The 17,149-nt window shown below is 32.7% G+C and overlaps 1 protein-coding gene across 4 annotated transcripts in view; it reads right to left on the bottom strand.

The window, feature by feature from the left end:
• Positions 1–17,149, bottom strand: part of LOC136826773 (galactosylgalactosylxylosylprotein 3-beta-glucuronosyltransferase P-like) — a 143,368-nt gene that overhangs the window by 56,343 nt on the left and 69,876 nt on the right. Inside the window, exon 1 of one of the 4 annotated variants that reach the window (XM_067084197.1) lies at positions 12,505–12,605. The exons of the other annotated variants lie outside the window; for them this stretch is intronic. Coding sequence (XP_066940298.1) covers positions 12,505–12,535 — 31 coding nt within the window. The 5' untranslated portion in view covers positions 12,536–12,605. Of the gene's footprint in view, positions 1–12,504; positions 12,606–17,149 lie in introns of those variants that run through there. 4 annotated transcript variants of the gene reach the window in all.

Genomic DNA, 17,149 nt, shown 5'->3' with positions numbered 1-17,149 from the left:
TATTCTTAACAATTCCTCAGTTTCCTATAACTGAAATTATTCTTACTCATCCCTCAGTTTCCTATAACTGAAATTATTCTTACCCATTCCTCAGTTTCCTATAACTGAAATTATTCTTACCCATCCCTCAGTTTCCTATAACTGAAATTATTCTTACCCATTCCTCAGTTTCCTATAACTGAAATTATTCTTACCCATCCCTCAGTTTCCTATAACTGAAATTATTCTTACCCATCCCTCAGTTTCCTATAACTGAAATTATTCTTACCCATTCTCAGTTTCCCTAACTGAAATTATTCTTACCCATCGTTTCTGTTTCCTATAACTGAAATTATTCTTACCAATCCTCAGTTTCCTATAACTGAAATTATTCTTACTAATTGCTGATAACTGAAATTATTCTTAGCTTCATACTGAAATTATTCAATCACTCAGTTTCTCAACTGAAATTATTCTTACCCATCCCTCAGTTTCCTATATCTGAAATTATTCTTACCCATCCCTCAGTTTCCTATAACTGAAATTATTCTTATCCATTCCTCAGTTTCCTATAACTGAAATTATTCTTACCCATTCCTCAGTTTCCTATAACTGAAATTAATCTTACCCATCCCCATCAGTTTCCTGAAATTATTCTTACCCATCCCTCAGTTTCCTTTAACTGAAATTATTCTTACCCATCCCTCAGTTTCTATAACTGAAATTATTCTACCAAATCCCTCAGTTTCCTATAACTGAAATTATTCTTACCCATCCCTCATAACTGAAATTATTCTCAGTTTTCCTATAACTGAAATTATTCTTACCCATCCCTCAGTTTCTATAACTGAAATTATTCTTACCCATCCTCAGTTTCCTATAACTGAAATTATTCTTACTAATTGCTCAGTTTCCTATAACTGAAATTATTCTTACCAATCCCTCAGTTTCCTATCAGTTTCCTTAACTGAAATTATTCTTACCAATCACTCAGAAAAATTATTCTTACCCATCCCTCAGTTTCCTATAACTGAAATTATTCTTACCCATTCCTCAGTTTCCTATAACTGAAATTATTCTTACCCATCCTCAGTTTCCTATAACTGAAATTATTCTTACCCATTCCAGTCTTTTCTATAACTGAAATTATTCTTACCCATCCCCAGTTTCCTATAACTGTTATTCTCCTATAACTGAAATTATTCTTACCCATCCCTCAGTTTCCTATAACTGAAATTATTCTTACCAATCCTCAGTTTCCTATAACTGAAATTATTCTTACCCATCCCTCCTATAACTGAAATTTCTTATTCCTATAACTGAGTTTCCTAAACTGAAATTATTCTTACCAATCCTCAGTTTCCTTTAACTGAAATTATTCTTACCCATCCCTCAGTTTCCTATAACTGAAATTATTCTTAACCATCCCTCATTTTCCTATAACTGAAATTAACTCATCCCTCAGTTTCCTATAACTGAAATTATTCTTACCATCCCTCATTCCTGAAATTATTCACCAATCCTCAGTCTCCTATAACTGAAATTATTCTTACCCATCCTCATATTCCTATAACTGAAATTATTCTTACCCATTCCTCAGTTTCCTATAACTGAAATTATTCTTACCCATCCCTCAGTTTCCTATAACTGAAATTATTCTTACCCATTCCTCAGTTTCCTATAACTGAATTATAATTACCAATCGCTGTTTCATATAACTGAAATTATTCTTACCAATCGCTCAGTTTCCTATAACTGAAATTATTCTTACCCATCCCTCAGTCACCTCAGTTTCCTAAACTGAAATTATTCTTACCCATCCCTCAGTTTCCTATAACTGAAATTATTCTTATCCATTCCTCAGTTTCCTATAACTGAAATTATTCTTACCCATTCCTCAGTTTCCTATAACTGAAATTAATCTTACCCATCCCTCAGTTTCCTATAACTGAAATTATTCTTACCCATCCCTCAGTTTCCTTTAACCGAAGTTATTCTTACCCATCCCTCAGTTTCCTATAACTGAAATTATTCTTACCCATCCCTCAGGTCTTACCAATCGCTCAGTTTCCTATAACTGAAATTTTTCTTATCAATCGCTCACTTTATTATAACGGAAATTATTCTTACCCATCCCTCAGTTTCCTATCACTGAAATTATTCTTAAAAATTCCTCAGTTTCCTATCATTGAAATTATTCTTACCAATCGCTCAGTTTCCTATAACTGAAATTATTCTTACCAATCACTCAGTTTCCTATAACTGAAATTATTCTTACCCATCCCTCAGTTTCCTACAACTGAAATTATTTTTACCCATTTCTCAGTTTCCTATAACTGAAATTATTCTTACCAATAGCTCAGTTTCCTAAAACTGAAATTATTCTTCCACATCTGTCAGTTTCCTATAACTGAAATGATTCTTACCCATCCCTTAGTTTCCTATAACTAAAATTATTCTTACCCATCTTTCAGTTTTCTATAACTGAAATTATTCTTACCAATCCCTCAGTTTCCTATAAATGAAATTATTGTTACCAATCGCTCAGTTTCTTATATCTGAAATTATTCTTACCAATCGCTCAGTTTCCTATATCTGAAATTATTTTTACCAATTGCTGTTTCCTATAACTGAAATTATTCTTGCCAATCCCTCAGCTTCCTATAACTGAAATTATTCTTATAAATCGCTCAGTTTCCTATAACTGAAATTATTCTTGCGAATCGCTCAGTTTCCCATAACTGAAATTATTCTTACTCATCCCTTAGTTTCCTATAAGTGGAATTATTCTTAACCATCCCTCAGTTTCCCTTCACTGAAACTATTCTTACCAATTGCTCAGTTTCCTATAACTGAAATTATTCTTACCAATCGCTCAGTTTCCTATAACTGAAATTATTCTTACCATTTGCTTAGTATCCTATAACTGAAATTATTCTTGCCCATCCCTCAGTTTCCTATAACTGAAATTATTCTTACCCATCCCTCAGTTTCCTACAACTGAAATTATTCTTACCAATCCCTCAGTTTCCTATATCTGAAATTATTCTTACCAATCCCCGTTTCCTATAACTGAAATTATTCTAACCAATAGCTAAGTTTCCTATAACTGAAATTATTCTTACCCATCCCTCAGTTTCCTATATCTGAAATCATTCTTACCAATCCCCGTTTCCTATAACTGAAATTATTCTAACCAATAGCTAAGTTTCCTATAACTGAAATTATTCTTACCCATCCTTCAGTTTCCTATAACTGAAATTATTCTTACCCATCCCTCAGTTTCCTCTAACCGAAATGATTCTTACCAATCCCTCAGTTTTCTATAATTGAAATTATTCTTACCAATCGCTCAGTTTCCTATAACTGAAATCATTCTTAGCATTCGCTGTTTCCTATAACTAAAATGATTCTTACCAATCTCTCAGTTTTCTATAACTGAAATTATTCTTACCAATTGCTGTTTCCTCTAACTGAAATTGTTCTTAAATTATTTCCTATAACTAAAATCCTTACCAATATTTTCTATAACTGAAATTATTCTTACCAATTGCTGTTTCCTCTAACTGAAATTATTCTTACTAATCCCTCAATATTCTATAACTGAAATTATTCTTACCAATCCCTCAGTTTCGTATAATTTGACTTATTATTACCAACTGCTCAGTTTCCTATAACTGAAATTATTCTTACAAATCCCTCAGTTTCCTACAACTGAAATTATTCTTACCAATCCCTAAGTTTCCTATAACTGAAATTATTCTTACAAACCCCTCAGTTTCCTTTAACTGAAATTATTCTTACCAATCGCCCATTTTTCTATAACTGAAATTATTCCTACCAATCCCTCAGTTTCCTATAAATAAAATTATTCTTAGCAACCCCTCAGTTTTTTACAACTTGAATTATTCTTACCAATTGCTCAGTTTTCTATAATTAAAATTACTCTTACCAATCCCTCAGTTTTCTATAACTGAAGTTATTCTTATCAATCCCTCAGTTTCCTATAACTGAAATTATTCTTACCAATCACAGTTTCCTATAACTGAAATTATTCTTACCAATCGCTCAGTTTCCTATAGCTGAAGTTATTCTTACCAATCCCCCAGTTTACTAAGTTTTCTATAACTAACATTATTCTTACCAATGCCTCAGTTTCCTGTAACTTAAATTATTCTTACCAAACCCTCAGTTTCATATAACTTATTTTATACTTACCAATCGCTGTTCCCATAACAGAAATTACTTTTACCAATCGTTCAGTTACCTACATCTGAAATTATTCTTACTAATCACAGTTTCCTATAACTGAAATTATTCTCATCAATCCCTCGTTTTCCTATAAAAGAAATTATTCTTACCAACTCCTCAGTTTCCGATAACTGAAATTATTCTTACCAATCGCTCAGTATTCTATAATTGAAATTATTCTTACCAATTACTCAGTTTCCTATAACTGAAATGATCCTTACCAATCCCTCAGTATCCTATAACTTGAATTATTCTTACCAGTCCCACAATTTTCTATAACTGAAATTATTCTTACCCATCCCTCAGTTTCCTATAACTGAAATTATTCTTACCAATTGCTCAATTTCCTATGACTGAAATTATTCTTATCAATCCGTCAGTTTCCTATAACTGAAATTATTCTTACCAATAGTTCAGTTTTCTTTAATCGAAATTATTCCTACCAATCCATCAGTTTCCTGTAACTAAAACTATTCTTACTAATCCCTCCGTTTCTATAACTTAAATTATTCTTACCAGTTGCTCAGTTTTCTATAACTGTAATTATTCTTAGCCATCCCTCAGTTTTCTATGATTGAAATCATTCTTACCAATCACTCAGTTTCCTATAACTGAAATTATTCTTACCAATCACTGTTTCCTATAACTTAAATTATTCTTACCAATCACTGTTTCCTATAACTGAAATTATTCTTACCAATCACTGTTTCCTATAACTGAAATTATTCTTAACAATCGTTCAGTTTCCTATAACTGAAATTATTCTTACCCACCCCTCAGTTTCCTATAACTGAAAAATATTCTTACTAATTGCTAAGTTTCCGATAACTGAAATTATTCTTACCAATTGCTCAGTGTTCTCTACTTGAAATTATTTTTGCCAATCGTTCAGTTTTGTATAAGTAAAATGTTTCTTGCCCATCCCTCAGTTTCCTATAACTGAAATTATTCTTACCAATCCCTTAATTTCCGATAACTGAAATTATTCTTACCAATCCCTTAGTTTCCTATAGATGAAACTATTCTTACCAATCCCTCAGTTTTCTATAAATGTTATTAGTCTTACCCATCCCTCAGTTTTCTACAATTGAAATTATTCTTACCAATCGCTCAGTTTCCTATAACTGAAATCACTCTTACCAACTGCTCAGTATTCTATTCTTGAAATTATTCTTACCAATCGTTCAGTTTCCTATAAGTGAAATGTTTCTTACCCATCCAACTGCTCAGTTATTCTATTCTTTTTCTATAATTGAAATTATTCTTACCAATCCCTCAGTTTCCTATAACTGAAATGTTTCTTACCCATCCCTCAGTTTCCTATAACTGAAATTATTCTTACCCATCCCTTAGTTTTCTATAATTGAAATTATTCTTACCAGTCCCTCAGTTTCCTATAACTGAAATTATTGTTACCAATCCCTCAGTTCCTATAACTGAAATTATTCTTACCAGTCCCTCAGTTTTCTATAACTGAAATTAGTCTTACCCATCCCTCAGTTCCCTATAACTGAAATTATTCTTACCAATCGCTCAATTTCCTATAGTTATCATTCTTACCAATCGCCCAGTTTCCTATTATTGAAATTATTCTTATCAATAGCTCAGTTTCCTATAACTGAAATTATTCTTACCAATCACCCAGCTTCCTATACCTGAAATTATTCTTACCAATCGCTCAGTTTCCTATAACCGAAATTATTCTTACCAATCACTCAGTTTCCTATACCTGAAATTATTCTTACCAATCGCTCAGTTTCCTATAACTGAAATTATTCTTAAGAATTGCTGTTTCCTATAACTGAAATATTCTTACCAATCGCCCAGTTTCCAATAACTTAAATATTCTTACCAATCGCTCAGTTTCCTATATAACTGAAATTATTCTGAGCAATCTCTCGGTATTCCATAATTGAAAATAATTCCTAGCCATCATCTCTCAGATTAAAGTCTCTTATCTAAAATCATTATGCTGCAGAACGAACTAATAAAAATACCGCGTTACCTAACGTCCAAATGGACAAAAAATAAAAATCACACTAAGTGATATTTAACAGCTTGTCTGATCACACACATTAGCAATAATTCACTGGCGCCTGAAAAGTGTAATCACAGTGTGTGTGAAATTGAAACAATTCACAACAAGCATTTAAATTCTGATGAAAATGAGTGTATAAAAACCCCATTACTTCTAAGTACGAAGTACGAGCTACATCTTCAAGCATGCAATAAATGAGAACATACAGTATCTCTAACCGGTGGTAAATGAAATAATCTCGAATGTTCGTTAACCTTAAATTTACTTATAAAACTCATCATTAACTATAAATTTCGTTACAAAACTCATCGGTAACTATAAATTTCCTTAAAAACTCATCGTCCACTATAAATTTCCTTATAAAACATATCGTTAACTATAAATTTCCTTATAAAACTGTTAACTATAAATTTCGTTTCAAAACTCACCCTTAATTAACTATAAATTTCCTTACAAAACTCACCGTTAACTATAAATTTTGTTACAAAAGTCATCGTTAACTATAAATTTCCTTATACAACTCAACTCATTGTTAACTATAAATTTCGTTACAAAACTCATCGTTAACTAAATTTCCTTATAAAACTCATCGTTAACGATAAATTTCCCTATAAAACCCATCGTTAACTATAAAATTTCTTATAAAACTCATTGTTAAATATAAATTTCTTATAAAATTCATCGTTCACTATAAATTTCCTTATAAAACTCACCGCTAACTATAAATTTCCTTATAAAAATTAATGAAACAAAGATTTTTTTTTTTAGAATCTTCCTTTACTGGGATTAACCAAATGATATAAGTCAGTCCAAAGTAAACAAGATTTACGTGTTATCTGCAGTAAATCATGTCATAAAATGATTACTTTGCATACATTATGAAAAATCTCATCAGTCTTGTAAAAAGGTTTTAACAGCTGTTTTCAAACAGAAAGAATTTAAAACGCATTATCGTTTACACATCAAATCAACACAATTTCTTTCCAATGAATACGTAGCTTAGCTTTATATATATATATATATATATATATATATATATATATATATATATATATATATATATATATATATATATATATATATATATATATATATATATATATATATATATATATATATATATATATATATATATATATATATATATATATATATATATATATATATATATATAGATATAGATATATATATATATATATATATATATAGAGATATATATATATATATATATATATATATATATATATATATATATATATATATATATATATATATATATATATAGATAATATATATATATATATATTGTTGTCACGATGCGAACCAAGTGCCTGGTTATTACACAACCAATCTCAAAGTTCAAAAATTTACCTCACTTCAGCCAGATACCTTAACTTTCATAACAATAAGAATTTCGAATGAGTACTCTAAAGGTAACAGTGACCCCTTAAAAACTTATTAATCACTTGAAAAATCAAACTAAGTTTATCAGAATATGTGTGAGTATCAACAGTTAAACAAGAAATATTATAGAGTAAAAGGGCATCACTCCATCAAATAACTTTAACTGTTTCCTGGTCTTAACTCACTTTAGCATAACTAAAAGAACAAAACATGTTTATCACTTTGCCTTATGCACGCACAATTAATCCTATTCACTGGTGGTCAATAAATGAAACTGTTTTAAAAAAAAAAATATTAAATACAAAAATTTATTTTTGAAATCAAAATTTATAATTAGAATTCACAATTTGAAAAATTTACTATTACTTGAAAATAACACAAAACTTAATTAATTCTTGAATTAAATTATGAAACAAAACTAATTCACGAAAACTTTACTTTATCATGAATTTAAATTAATCAAGAAAAACTTAAACTATCAAGAATTACTCAAGATTTGAAAATAAAATCGTAATAAATGAAAAATGAAATCAAGTATGCAATGTTAAATTACCAAGAAATATTTAAAATGCTACGTCAATAAATGTTACATCACAAACATAAAAAAAAAACTGAAAATATGAAGAGATTGCAAACAGGAAAAACACACAAAAATGCACATAAGATTTATCAATGATAATTTCACTACGGCAAAATTTCCTAACTTATTATACCATGGTATAATAAGTAAATTTCACGTTACCTTACACAAACTTGTGAAAACCTCTGTAAACTCACTTGCTGCAGAAAACACACTGTTTTTACCAGGCGCCGTCACAAATTAAATAATTTTACTAAATTCAGATCTCAAAAGTTGATGCTAATATGTGACCACAAATATACTATGTTAAAAGTAATCTCTTTTTAAGAACGAGAGAGAGAGAGAGAGAGGGAACCAAACTAATCGGTCTCGGAAATCAGAATGAAACAGATTTCAGAATTCCAGCATCACATGAAACAATTACATGACGTCATTAAAGCATTTTTGAGTGCGAAATACCGAAAGAAAAGCTCTAGAAGCAGGGAGATGACGTCATCAAAGGATTTTGGGTGCGAGATACCAAAAGAGAAATTTCTAGAAGGAAAGTGATGTCATCGCAGCAAAGCGTTTTGAACGCTATCGGGACGTTACTCTTTCTCTCAAAGGGACGTAGCCTACGTGATCACTCGTATTCTTTTCGTACGGGACGAATTTTTACAGAAATCTTTACACAATCGAAACATACTGCAAGCGGCTAATTATGATTGACGTGTTTTATAAACAAGAGGAAATACTCGAGTGGAATTCCAGAGCTGATCAGCAATTGTTATTCCAACCTGTCGTCATGTTAACCCAAAACAAAGCATTCTCTCTTATCTCAACTGATGACAACTGAAATGAAACGAGTTCTCACTAGGACACACGTACGTGTCCCATATACTACGCTTTTATCAAGAAAGATATTATTCATTCTAAATTACGCTATTAAGTTATTTAAATCATTAGTTCCTTTGAGATCTGATGCCAAACTAAATATGACACTTCAACAATCACTATCTTTATATATAACACACATGATAAATAAAAGAGTAAATATATCAAAATATCGCATGATATACATATTGCAAGGCAACATCAAGAAAATATATAATATATACTGTACATATATATGTGTGTGTGTGTGTAGAATCTACTAGTCACTTTTTACCAGATACATAATTATGTAATTGAAATAACCACAATGCCCCCTTAACTTCTCGAATTCTTCGCGCTTTTTTGGATCCGTTGTCACTACAAAGCCTTTAGATCCAAGTGCAAGAAATTTGAAAAAATTATGATGCCCGGTAGCGGGAAGGGATATGTATTACTCTCCTAGCGCAAACTGACAGAGGAGCTATTACGTGAATACTCAAATACAAATTATATTAAGAGATCTCAAAGCTAAACCTTATTGGAGGTATCAATGCAATATCAACAAAGTTAGGTCCTTCCAACTGCTCATTTAACATAATTCCTGTAAGCTTACTCTCATAATCACAGAATGACGTTTTTAATCGCCAATTTTTCATAGTATGAGTGAAACAACTAACACCTTGCCAGCAAAAGTTTGACGTTTGTCTATAATATATACAGGCATATACACTTTTGGGCTGTAACCTTTAGACGCTCAAAGGAGAATTGGCACGTGATTTAATAAACACATTATATACACACACATATATATATATATGTATGTATTTATGTATGCATATAATATATATACATATATATATATATATATATATCTGTATATATATATATATATATATAATATATATATATATATATATATATATATATATATATATATATATATATATATATATATATATATATATATATATATAAATATCTACACTGTATACTATATTATATATTATATATATATACATACATACACACATATATTACATATATATAGTTTAAAAACATAACAAACATCTCACACGTCTCGAACTCTCGCCCTACCCGCGCAACAACTTCTCGCTGCTGGGAAGAAAGGGCGTTGGGTCGGGTATGATACATGAAACATACGCTACCGGGGTCTAAGCGATGTCAGGCAGGGCAGGCGATCGAGACTACCGGTCTACCCCAAAGCCAAATCAAAAGTCCTTCAACAGAAGGCATCGTGTTTACCCCATACAAAAATGGGAAAAAAAGCACGTTAAAAGAAGAAGAAGAAGAAGTATATATATATTATATTATATATATATATATATATATATATATATATATATATATATATATAGAGAGATAGAGAGAGAGAGAGAGAGAGAGAGAGAGAGAGAGAGAGAGAGAGAGAGAGACCTGAAATCATATGAAACGAAAGGCTTTGGTGAAATTCCACTATCACGTCTTTAACTTCCACAAATCTCCACTCCTTTTTTTTGCGTTTCATATATCATCCAAGTAGGTGTGTTCTTCTAAACCATCTCCATCTCCCTTTCATCATTATCTCATTTACTTTGGCAACTTCCTAATATCTTTCTTAAAGCTTTATTTTCAAAGCGACAAAATATTATATATACTGTATGTATATATATATATATATATATATATATATATATATATATATATATATATATATATATATATATATATATATATATATATATATTTTATCACATTATATATATGATATAACGTATCACATTACCGTGATTCGTATATTAATCAGTAAAACGTCCTTTAATATCAATTCGCTTAACTCGAAATAATATATTTTCATATATGTTACCGAAGTGGAATTTTTAGTTGATAATAAGTTCGTCGTCCCGTTAGTTCGAGCCCACGGGACGACGAACTTATTATCAACTAAAATTCCCCTTCGGTAACATATATGAAAACATATTATTTCTCGAGGTAGAGCGAATTGATATTAAAGGACGTTTGTAGCTTTACTGATTATATATATATATATATATATATATATATATATATATATATATATATATATATATATATATATATATATATATATATATATATATATATATATATATATATATATATATATATACAGTATAATGTGTGTGTGTGTGAAACTTCAGTGGTGTCTACTATCTGACATTTCTTAGTAAATACTCGGTGACTAACTCATAATTATCGCCGTTCTCTAGACCAATAACTTACTTATCGAGCAAATATAGACTGAGAACCACCATCATTTCTCTCTGAAAGACAGACTTTTGGAGCATTTTTTTTAATTTAGTATTTTGAGATACCCTAATAATTTATATTGCAAACCATACTTCAACAATAAACTCTGCTGGGAGAGAAGTCAAGAATTCCTTTGTTACAAACTTCCCGACAAAGTATTCAGGAATACATCGAGGTAGGCTAACTCTCTTATACTAACCTTCCGTATGCCATTGTTATGTTATGACAATGAACATAAACATTCCGTTCTGCACTTCTACAGGAAGAGAGTTCCTTTTAACGATGTTCATGTGCAAATGACATTTCGTTTGTAGTCTGGAAATATACGAGTAGGAGCCACTAATGAACCAAGCGTGAGCGAGAAGGTGCGTGCCAGTGCTCACCTAGACGCAGACACGTGCATCGCTCGATAACGCAGGCAAAAGAACATTCTCCAAATTTGTTCCGTGTCATGACGAGTACTTTCTTAGGATAGTCAGCCTTTCTATGTGACTTGTTCCCGACTGAATCTTCTTCTGTTTCTTTGTCGGTGGTGAACAACTGTTCAAGTATGAGATAATTGCAGGCCAGAACATTTCGAATATTCAGTGGTCAGCATCGTTCTGTGTTTGTGTTCACTTCGTACATTTCAAAGTATGCAGCTGAAGTAGACATCTGAGGTAGACGGGACGAACGCGCTTAATTCTGGGCATTTCAAATACACAGTTCGTTACAAATTACGGTATGTTAAGCGCTAAGCAATTTCCTAATAAGATCTGAGGACACTGACTAATGTTCCTGTAAGATCTCACTAGCATTACAGAACGCATCTATTAGGTCTAGAAAGGGTCAGAAGTTTTATCAAGGCTGCTGGCATGAAGGAATAACTGTTATGAAAGCCTCGTAAGTACTCTTTAATTACTCCAGTTATCAATAGAAGCATCTAAATTATTAACAGAAGAGTAATTACTCGAGTAGCGGATTAATATTCTAATATAAAGAATATCTGCAATAATGAAAGCGTAGCCATTCTGGTATTGAAGCGTAAACACTGTAATAGGCAAGAGAAAATGGTGAAGTCGAAAGAGCCTAAATAAATGAAAAAAAAAAAAAACAGTGGGTTCTGTTATCCTACCACGACGTCTTCGACAGCACTTCATCCTCATTTTCCCTCCTGAAAAGCTTCTTGCACTTAGCCGCGATCGTAGCACTCTTCTGTCCTTCACAAGCTGAGCTGAACTGACGCTTTCTTTACGTCAACAGGAAAAATTCTTGAAAAATAACATGAATATTCACTGGTAAATTATATCGGGACGGGATTTAAATCCAGATCAGAACTGCCACATGTTGAGTTGTAACATTTGCCATCGTTCATTACTGCGTCATAGCATATATCATATAAAACTGACACCACTTAAAACGTCCACTTGTCCAAGGCTGCTTCTTAAAATAAAAACAGATCAAAAAAAGGAGAGCGAGTAATTACCGGGCCTGTCCGGTTAGTCCCAGATCGGAATAAAACTTATAAAATTCTCGATCTCATCCCCACAAGTGAGGAGAGTAGCAGAAATACAGGCTGCTTAATAATCCAACCCAAATGTTTATTTTAATGCGAACAAAACCGCAAGTGACTTGTAAACGGATCAAAGAACGACACTTAAACTTTGGGAAAAATCATAATACAATGACGTGTGAAAATAAGCCTGAAATAAAACAAAAGAAGAAAACTTAATTCGTTGGAACATTAAAAATTTATCAACATCATTCATTTTATATTACATAAAATATTCTTAACAACAGGTGAAATGAAAATGTCTTTTTTATCTAAGTTTTAAAACGCTGATCCGATTGAAAATGAGATTTTAAATAATATAATATATACAACAGTTCCACGCAGTTATATACGTAGCTCAGCATACAAACTTACTGATAGATTATAGACACATTTACTTTAGACTAAGTCCCTATGAATTCCCAGGACTGCATATCAAAAAGCGTTTATGTCCAAATAAAAGGTTTTCACAAGAATCTGATAATTTGTTACAAAAGTAGATTCATACATCGAATTGTACTTTCAAGTTCTCAATTTATGACATTTCCAAAATCATTGATTCTGTTTGTGCGCCTTGATGAAACTTTCAAAGCGCATTTGCTATACGATGAGAGTCGAAAATACTTCATTTGAGCTTTTGAAAATCTCATATGAAGCTTCATTCATTTCTCCGCGAATGTTCCACTATCGACGTTCAGGGAATTGATGGTTGTAACTCATTCAAGTCATTCTGGTCTCTAAACGGAAGGCGACTTAACTACCTGCATATATTCTGTATGGTGCTAACATCTCTCTCTCTCTCTCTCTCTCTCTCTCTCTCTCTCTCTCTCTCTCTCCTCACCTTGTAATCCAGAGTATCAGAGGTACCGACCCCATTAGCACTGAAACCCACTGATTAACGGGGAATGAACAAATCCAGTCACTATACTTCGTACCTTCAAGCTTCATACTTCCAAAGGCTGTGGAACTTGAAGATATGTTGTTGATTAATTAATCAAGTGTTTATCGGCACGGACACTGACTTGTATGAGCAGCCCGTGCGATCTAAATCATGCTTACAAATGTGAAAGGCAATTCTGAAAACCAAACACATCTGCTTGCGAGATATAATTAACAGCAGTTTCTAAAATTTAGAATTCGTTCAGCTTCCGTATTATTTTGAGACAGGTCAGATTTTACTATTGCATCTGGTAGCGTTATTAACTGGAAACCACACAAACAGAGATTCAATATATAATGTCAAAAATCTAATCAAAAATAAAAAAACACTCCTGTCAGCAATAATATATTCACCTGACTCAGTTCTTTCATCACGGATTGCAACCTGTATTTTCCTTACAGGAGCAGTCTGACCTTCTGGTAGGTGAAACTGCATAATGCTCAAGCATTTCAATCAATTATGGAATGAACTGGAATGGAATATAGAATTTTGGCCAAAAGGCCAGGCGCTGGAACCTATGACGTCATTTATTCAGCACTGAAAGCGAAATTAAGAGTAAAAAGGTTTGAAAGGTGTAACAGGAGGAAAATTTCGTAGTTGCACTCTGAAAAAATTGTTGGGAGAGGGTGGAGGAAAGTAAGATGAAGAGAATATGAACGGAGGTACAGTAAAAGGAACGAAAGAGGTTGCAGCTAGCGGCCGAAGGAACGCTGCAAAGAACCTTGAGTAATGCCTACAGTGCACAGCATAAGATGCACTGACGGCCTGTCCCCCTTCGCAGTTCAACCAATAATTACCATTTCGTACCCTTCCACCTAAACTGAAGGCATATATCTAAGATTTTAACAGCTGTCATTTGATTCACGTCAAGCTGTGCATGACGCAAGTTGGGATGGCGAGTTTCTCTTCTATGACGCCAAGCACATCAATGCACAAAACCTAAATGGATCAACAGCTCTCATGATTTCACGTCAAAGTCCACAGAGGACAAAAAAGCGATTCGAACAAAAGGAGCGAATGTCAAGTTTGGCAAGCGGGACTTTCAATTTACTAAAAGCCTGGCCTTTTTTACCCAGACTGAAAAGAAGAAAGATTGGAATGGGAATTCCTGTCGAACGCTTCTTTGATTAGTATTATTATTATTACTACTACGCTGTAAGGTATTGATTTATTGGTATTATAATCATTCCGCTTCTTTACCTTTTTTCCTCTTTTTTCCAGGATGTGAACCAATTCAGATGCCAAGTTTCAAGCAGTTTAGTTTTCTGTAAAAGAAGACTATTGAGATGGCTATTTGTCTGTCCTCCTCACTTTTTCTGTCCGCTCTCAGATCTTCAAGACTACTGAGGCTAGAGGGCTGCAAATTGGTATATTGATCATCCACCCAGCAATCATCAAACATATCAAATTGCAGCACTCTAGCCTCTGTAGTTTTAATTTTATTTAAGGTTAAAGTTATCCATGATCGTGCGTCTGGCACCGGCCACCACCGGGAAGTGGCTGAAAATTTCATGGACCGCGGCTGAGAGTTTCATACAGCATTATATGCTGTACAGAAAACTTGATTACGCCGAAAAAACTTCGGCGCATTTTTTACCTGTTTTCTCTTGACCTCACCATGGTAGAGATCTCCAGGTAATGACTTTGTAAAAGATAACTAACATATTCCGTTTTTAACTGACATGGCATGGCTCCTGAATGAGGTTCCCTCATGAATATTGATTACTGTTCTTGAAATCCCCGCAATGAACACAGATGCTCGTAGCTGCAATAAATGAGTTCCAAACCAGAACTGTAGCTGGAGGTACTACCAGCATAGTTCCTCACAATATTAACATACAGGACTACATCGTAGTCAGTATAGCAAACATTCAACAACACTAACAAAGGCGCCGAGAAAACAAACATGATCACAAATACTCCGCTTTAAATTATGATTTCTCTGTTGAATTTTTCGCTCAAAGTTTTACAGAATGTCACGTGTACGTCAAACCTACAGAAACGGTTCTTCCACTGCGGATTTCCACTACCTGCAGCAACAACACTCCTTCGGTATCATAACTCCGTGTTTTCCTTACCAATTCACAAAAATGCAATCAAATCCATGATCATTTACTCTGAGAAGGACTCTATCAGGAGGTGCGACCGTCTGAGCTAGTTATTCAAGATATATATAAACTAAAACTTCAAATAAAATGGCTTCACCTTATAGACCGAAGGAGGACCTACAAAACAAACACAGATGAAGGTTATGATGATGATGACGATGATAAGAACTTTCCTTGCAACCAGCACCTAGTGATAAACTCCTGCCTTATTCGCCGCATCTCTTTTATCAAGTCATAAACATACTGACTATGAAGTCGGACAAAGCGTTCTCAAAATATATATATCGAAAACAAATTCAAACTGCCCACCTGTGGACATGTTATCAAGTCTGCTAAATGACTAAAGCCGGATACAGAACTATGCGAGCAATCTGATTCCTTAGTGAAGTATCTTGTCATCTCCCACGCGAGAATAAATTAATGGTTGACATTTAGAATACTTACAACAAAAAATCTTAAAATATTCAAAATTTATATAACTTTGTGGCCTGAAAATTTTGCATCGTTACACTTGTGCAACTCAATTCACAAGCAAGTGGACGAATCTTTTCCGTCAGTTGATGGCAATGTTTTCGAGACAACTGCCAATCTCTGATATTTATTTATTGAAAATATTTGAATGTTTGACTTGTTTTTCGCAAATAAGTATATATAAAAAGTTCTCTAAAACTTGTGAATTGCGACATTAAAAACATTTCGTTATTTTCAAGAGATCTGGTTGAATTCTTAAAATACCGTATCAAAAGATGTTTCTTAAGCTGGTTAGTCTTTCTAGGGTCAAACTTATCGCTATTCATGCTACATAAGGAATGACATACCATCATCTATATCATGTGCAGGAGAAGAAAAATACTAGACCTAAATCGGTAGCTACACCTTAAAACTGTTTACCATCAAAACGGAGGTAATCTTCACCATGCTGAGTTGAAACCATTCATAAGATATTCTCTCTCTCTCTCTCTCTCTCTCTCTCTCTCTCTCTCTCTCTCTCTCTCTCTCTCTCTCTCTCTCTCTCTCTCTCATGAGTGCAGCAACCTGTGTAAGGTGAAACGAATCTTGGTAAAAAATATCACTATCGCTCACTCTGAAATGCGTGTTTTTAAAAGACAATAATACAGAAATATAACCATGAAAATGATATTTGTTTTAAATATTAATTTTGTATGTGAAACAGATTTTA

The sequence above is a fragment of the Macrobrachium rosenbergii genome, chromosome 41, assembly GCF_040412425.1.
Source record: "Macrobrachium rosenbergii isolate ZJJX-2024 chromosome 41, ASM4041242v1, whole genome shotgun sequence".
NCBI lineage: Eukaryota > Metazoa > Arthropoda > Malacostraca > Decapoda > Palaemonidae > Macrobrachium > Macrobrachium rosenbergii.
The sequence above is the reverse complement of the archived record's forward strand: the minus strand, read 5'-3'. Positions and strand labels throughout refer to the sequence as shown.